Raw genomic sequence first — 6,056 nt, 5'->3', positions numbered from 1 at the left:
GATTTAGATAATAATTAGGGAAGCTTTTAACATGTACTTGATTATGGGGATCTCGGGCTTTAATTTTCCAATTGGCAGTGCTTTGCTTGGAATGGGAACATGTAATTAAGTTGACTGGACCCTGTCATTAGGTGGGTGTAAAAATAAGTGTTCAGGCTAAACGAAAGATCACCAGGACAAAGAATCAAGAAGCGATGTGAATTTTAAAATTAAAAAATGAAAGACGAGGAAAAATTAACCTTTCTTTTGGATCAAACCAGCCACGTATGTGTATGTATCTACGTATGCATCTGCTCCTAATTATACAAATGAGTGCGACATTTTAATTTAAATATAAAAGAGGTTTTTAATTAAAAATACATGAAACTATAGACAATCCAAATTGTAGACGAGTTTTTTAAAAAAAAAAAAAAAGAAAAGTCGAGCTCCGAGAGGGGGGAAAAAGTTAGAATTGTTTTAGTATGCATGGGTGCAGTGCCTGCGCCCACCACGTGAAGCTCCCCTCGCAGGGGTCCCCACACAGATCCTCTGTATCTACACGTGGCCCCCGCGCCCTGACCTCTTCTCATCAATCATCCTCCGGGGAGCAAATGCGAATCACCACCCTCCAATGCCTCACGGCTCTCCTCTATGCCGGCCATTCCCATTCCTGATCTTCTCTGCCCCTCCAAAAGTCAATTAAAATAATCAATGGCTCACCCCTGAGATTATTTTCAAAAGTTGAGTAAACATTTTTCCTTAATTCCCATTTCCCTCACTCAAAATAAAAATCAGAAGCAGGTGTGCTTGTGTCTCCTCTCACGTGCCCATGAGACCCTTCGTTCACCTCCGTGTCCTATAAATAGCGGACCTGCATCATATATCCGAAACACATCAGAGACACACAGTGTAATGACTCAGGCCCTCACTGATCCTCCTCATCAGTCTCACTCCCTTCTTTGTCCCATATTCAAAAGAAAAGTGGCGAGCGCCGAGCTGCAGAGCAGACAGAAATTTAAAGTGCCATAGATTCCTTGCTCCTATATTGAAGCGGGGAACCAGCTCTTCATGAAACCCTATCATCAAAAGGCAAGGGCAAGGGCTGCAGAGGAGGGAATCTTTGTGCATGTTTGCGTATAAAATCTTTAAAGCGCAATCCAGGCCTACGTTACTCCGCCACGTCCCACAGCGCTGCTCCAAGATTTTGTTCTCTGCGCAATTCCCATCCCTCGATCGCATCCCCCCATCACCCTTTCTTGTTCCCCACCTCCAGCACCACCATATATATACCTGCCCCACCTAACAGGAAAAACCAACTCCCGGAAATGGCGGCAACCAAGTTTGTGCTGGCATTCGCTATATGCCGGTTAATCGTGACCGTAGGATTCACGGTGGTGCCCGTGGAACTCCTCCGTCTCGGAATCGAAGGCCGGCTGAGCGTGGAGACGTCCGACGTGGAAAAGGCGTCTGCAGATTTCGGAATGCTGACGAGAGCGGTGCCCCTGGCAGTCATGGAGCCGGGGTCGGCGGAGGACGTGGCGCGGCTCGTGGAGGCGGCTTACGAGTCGGCGCAGGGGTTCACGGTGTCGGCTCGTGGACACGGGCACTCGATAAACGGGCAGGCTCAGGCGAGAAAGGGGGTGGTGGTAGAGATGAGCAGTAGGAAGAGAATGATGAGAGTGTGGGAGAAGGGAAGGTACGTGGACGTGTGGGGAGGGGAATTGTGGATAGATGTGTTGAAGGCTACTCTGGAGTATGGGTTGGCACCAAAGTCGTGGACTGATTATCTGTATTTGTCTGTGGGCGGAACCCTATCCAACGCCGGCATTAGTGGCCAGACCTTCAATCATGGCCCTCAGATGAGCAATGTCTACGAGCTCGACGTCGTTACCGGTTAGCTTTTCCCACTTACCTCCTCAACCTTCCATCTGACTGTGATGCACAGCAATTCTTTAAACCTAGCTTGCTTTGTGCTTGACTACTCAGACTTCACCCAAATCAACAACATCCTCTCGTTGCTAATTAAATAAAGTATAGCTAATCTTTTTTCATGCCATTTTGGATAATTAACGTACTCGTTTGTTATTGCTCCGCGTTCATGTATGTTGTCGTTCATGTCTGTTCAAATATAGAAATAGAACCAGTATTTAACACTATTGCGCGTTACTATTTTGTTTGTTCTGTAATTGGTTACGCTTAATTTCCAAATAAATTATCGTGACTATCCCGAGCATGGTTAATTAATCCGATTATTTCAGGGTCGCTGATGACGGATTCACTTTAATTTCCCCTCTCTCAATGGAACAGGTAAAGGTGAGCTGTTGACTTGTTCAGAAGAGCGCAATACGGAGTTGTTTCATGCCGTTCTCGGAGGTCTTGGACAATTTGGCATCATCACAAGAGCTAGAGTTGCTCTTGAGCCAGCTCCGCACAGGGTACTTAGTTAATCATAAATATCTCTTTTGCTTCCTATCTCTTAAATCAAGATTATAACCTGAATAATTTTTATTTCTAACCCAATTTACCTGTCTCTTCTCTGCTTCTTCTCTATATATAGATCATTAGCACATCAAGCAAAAAGGTTCATTTTTTTCAATAATACGTTTAAAATGAGAACGCTACCTCTACTCTCTTTATATATATAGAAAGATAATGATTTGCAAAATGATCAGCTCTACGGAAAAACAATCACATGTTCTCCGTATTTATCTTTCGAGGAACTTGTTGAAGGTGGGTTTTCATCTGTTCCTGGGCAGGACACATGACACGTGGTTCCTGGCAAATTTTTCTTTGCCTCGGAGACAAAACGTTAAAAAAAAAAAAAAATCGTTTTCAAGGGTTGAGGAGTGGTCTATTTGAGTAGCTCCGTATCTACTATACATAGCTGGCAAATTCTGTTGATGTGTCGTTCTCTTAATTCTTTCAACATATAAGTTAAATGGGATATCTTAGAGTTACAGTTATTTAGTTATAATTACATTACTGCTTCGAACGTACGCACAGGTTCGTTGGATACGAGTCCTGTACTCCAATTTCTCAGCCTTCACCAAGGACCAAGAGTTTCTGATCTCGCTGCATGAGAAGCCATCAAAGGAGAGATTCGACTACGTGGAAGGATTTGTGATCGTAGATGAAGGACTGATCAATAACTGGAGGTCCTCTTTCTTTTCACCAAGTAACCCGGTGAAAATAGAATCCCTCAAATCGGACGAGGGTGTCTTGTACTGCTTGGAGATTACCAAAAATTACCAGCATGAGGATGCTGATATTATTGATCAGGTACGCTCATTTAATGCACCTTGACTTTTTTACTATGTATTGCTCGCATTGTGAGGGGGGGGGGGATCACTTCAAGCGCCCCCTATAAATCGACACGTAATATGGCCATTTGGCATAAGGAACGTAGGTGCCTTTTTATTTTGCTCTGCTGGACTCTATTAAATTATCAATTTGCTGACTACTATATACTAAGCCACCTGTATCTATGCTTGTCTTCTAAATTATGACACCTGCAAGCTGTTCTTGGATAACTGGCTCCAATCAATTCAATCTCACAAAACATTAACTAGTGGGGCATCTTTGTCCAGTTTTGTTACTTTGAAGTTAACTTGAACATTATTTATAAATATTTGCTGCCGGATAGAAACGCCAAAAATAGAAAACCATGCAATAATTTAAAACATAATGGATCAAATCGGGTGAATTATTTGTTTAATCCACGGAAAGTTGTTCCAAAAGATTTATGTGAAGTTGAACTAATTATTCGATTAATCAGTGTCTTATCCCTGTAGTGTTCTAGACAGAAGAATATGTAGTTTTTCATGATTGGTTCTCTCTAGGAACTTTGGCAGAAGCCACTTCCAAAAGTATTCGCGCGCGCGCGCGCGCATATATACATACATATATATATATATGTGTGTGTGTGTGTATATAATAAATAACATAATTGATTGACAAGAAGCAAAAGTAACATGGAAAGGTAGCCTTCTGTTGCACCGCCGGAGGAATAGAGACATTTCGTATTGAATACTAGAATCATTGAGCTTCGAACACTGGCTTTTAATTTATCATTTGTTCTCGTATATAGATGATATTCTTTCCAAGCGCCACGGCCAATTTATACAGACAAAATGAGATTAACATAAATGATAAACGAGACAATACACAAGATTTTCTGGAATCTATCAAGGCAAGCATTGGAATTGTTTATTGACATTCATAATACATTAATAACGTAAACCAGGCGGCCTACTGACCTGATTATTCCCTCGTTCGAGGTTCTGTTTTATTTACATTCTCCTAACCATGTATAGTATTATATTATATTATAAATAAATATTATAATTATAATGGAGGTCATTCGGACAGAAGCATCTGCTTACCCTTTTTTTGTTTGCATACGTACGTGTAACTATGGATGGGTTTGGTGCTGATGAAATTATTGTGGATCGGACTTATATGCAGGAAATAGAGGCGATGCTTGAAGAGTTAGATTTCATACCGAAAACGGTGTTCACAACAGACCTGCCATACGTGGATTTTCTAGACCGAGTGCACAGGGCGGAGGTGAAGATGAGATCCAAGGGTTTGTGGGAAGTGCCGCATCCGTGGCTGAACCTTTTTGTTCCGAGATCAAGGATCGCGGATTTCGACAAGGGCGTGTTCAGGGGCATTCTGGGAAATAAGACCAGTGGGCCCATCCTCGTCTACCCCATGAACAAGAACAAGTAAGTCCCCAGATGCACGCATGCTTGCCATGCCCACCTCTCTATTTATTATTTTCGTTTCATCATGCATGTCTTTGTCGTGTGTGTCTCTGTGTGTGTCTACTTAATAAGGCCACGGCACACTTCACGAGTCATGCATGCATGCGCCCATAGGTGATGGGCAGGCTGGGAAAAAAGGGGGGGGGGGATAATACAATACGTGGCAGTACTGAAGACATGTTTGCCTTTCGGTTGATATGAGAAAACGGACGTCTGAAAGCTACAAAAGGCCAACATGAACACACCATACACGAGTCATTCGGGTGTAAAAGCAAACAAAAATAATGGGAAAGGGAGGGCCGTGATGACCCAACTCGGAAGATTTTGTTGTCAGGACTAGATCTTCAAAGGGGGCCCATGGCCTTTTTAGTAGTGTATTTAACGCAAACAGGCCCATTCAAGTAGTGATGAAGGAACCACCTCCAAAGGTCGCAAAAAAAAAAAAAAAAACCTCTGAAACCCCAGTGCATGAGTAAAATGAATACCCATGCTTTAACCCCAAAAAAAAAAAAAAAAGAATACTGAAGGATGTTGTGAATTGTGAAGGTGGGACCAGCGGAGCTCGGTGGTGACGCCAGAGGAGGAGGTCTTTTACCTGGTGGCATTTCTGAGATCAGCTGTGGACCGCCAGGCGCTGCGCATGCTGAGCGATCAGAACCGCCAGATTCTGAGCTTCTGCCGTGACGCCAGCATCGAGGTGAAACAGTACCTGCCCCATTACGCCACCCAGGAGGAGTGGAGGGACCACTTTGGCGATAAGTGGGCCCGCTTTTCTCACCTGAAGGCGCTGTACGACCCCCGGCGCATCTTAGCCTCAGGCCAGCGCATTTTCAAGCCCCTCACCGCCGCTACCTCCGATATGTGAATACAAAACGACAAGATTGGAGGGTGACGGCAAGGCCAAATTATACGTCGTTTTGCATGGCCTTGTAGAGTGCCCGTTTCACTCTTTACCTATTCTAGATTCTAGTTGCTACTTGCCTTGCTTCTCAGCTCCTTGTACATATTACGATTCTTACTCATCTACGTTAGGCAGTACAGCAGCTTATTACAGATGGACAGCAAAAATGTCAGATTGACTATTTTTTCTCGCCCTCTTCCTTCTCCTTTCTGACTTCCCCATCTTCTAAACATGATCAATTTATAATTCCATCCGCATCAATTTTTTTAACTTATTTCACCCCATCTAGTTTTATAGAGAAGGCGGGGTCTCTTGTGGGTGCTCTCAAGCCCCATATCGGATAGATATGTGAGTGTGTTAATGTATATAAGTAGGATATTCGGACTGTTTGGGTAGTACCTGCGTTAGGT

At 43.4% G+C, this 6,056-nt stretch overlaps 1 protein-coding gene across 1 annotated transcript; it reads left to right on the top strand.

Moving 5' to 3' along the window:
- Window positions 1-1,298: 1,298 nt before the first annotated feature.
- LOC114728804 (cytokinin dehydrogenase 5-like) lies at window positions 1,299-5,821 on the top strand. Its single transcript, XM_028915757.1, has 5 exons — window positions 1,299-1,872; window positions 2,287-2,414; window positions 2,983-3,258; window positions 4,444-4,706; window positions 5,292-5,821. Exons 1-5 carry the CDS (start codon window positions 1,305-1,307, stop codon window positions 5,608-5,610), a joined length of 1,554 nt encoding a protein of 517 aa, XP_028771590.1. The 5' UTR covers window positions 1,299-1,304; the 3' UTR covers window positions 5,611-5,821.
- Window positions 5,822-6,056: the final 235 nt, after the last annotated feature.

This window comes from Neltuma alba, unplaced genomic scaffold, assembly GCF_004799145.2.
Source record: "Neltuma alba isolate B1F8T4 unplaced genomic scaffold, ASM479914v2 tig00002452_pilon, whole genome shotgun sequence".
NCBI lineage: Eukaryota > Viridiplantae > Streptophyta > Magnoliopsida > Fabales > Fabaceae > Neltuma > Neltuma alba.
The sequence above is the reverse complement of the archived record's forward strand: the minus strand, read 5'-3'. Positions and strand labels throughout refer to the sequence as shown.

Coding starts and splice junctions, on each gene's coding strand:
- LOC114728804 (XM_028915757.1), top strand. CDS start 1,305: ATGGCGGCAACCAAGTTTGTGCTGGCATTCGCTATATGCCGGTTAATC. Junction 2,415..2,982: donor TTGAGCCAGCTCCGCACAGG/GTACTTAGTTAA, acceptor ACGTACGCACAG/GTTCGTTGGATACGAGTCCT. Junction 4,707..5,291: donor TACCCCATGAACAAGAACAA/GTAAGTCCCCAG, acceptor TGAATTGTGAAG/GTGGGACCAGCGGAGCTCGG.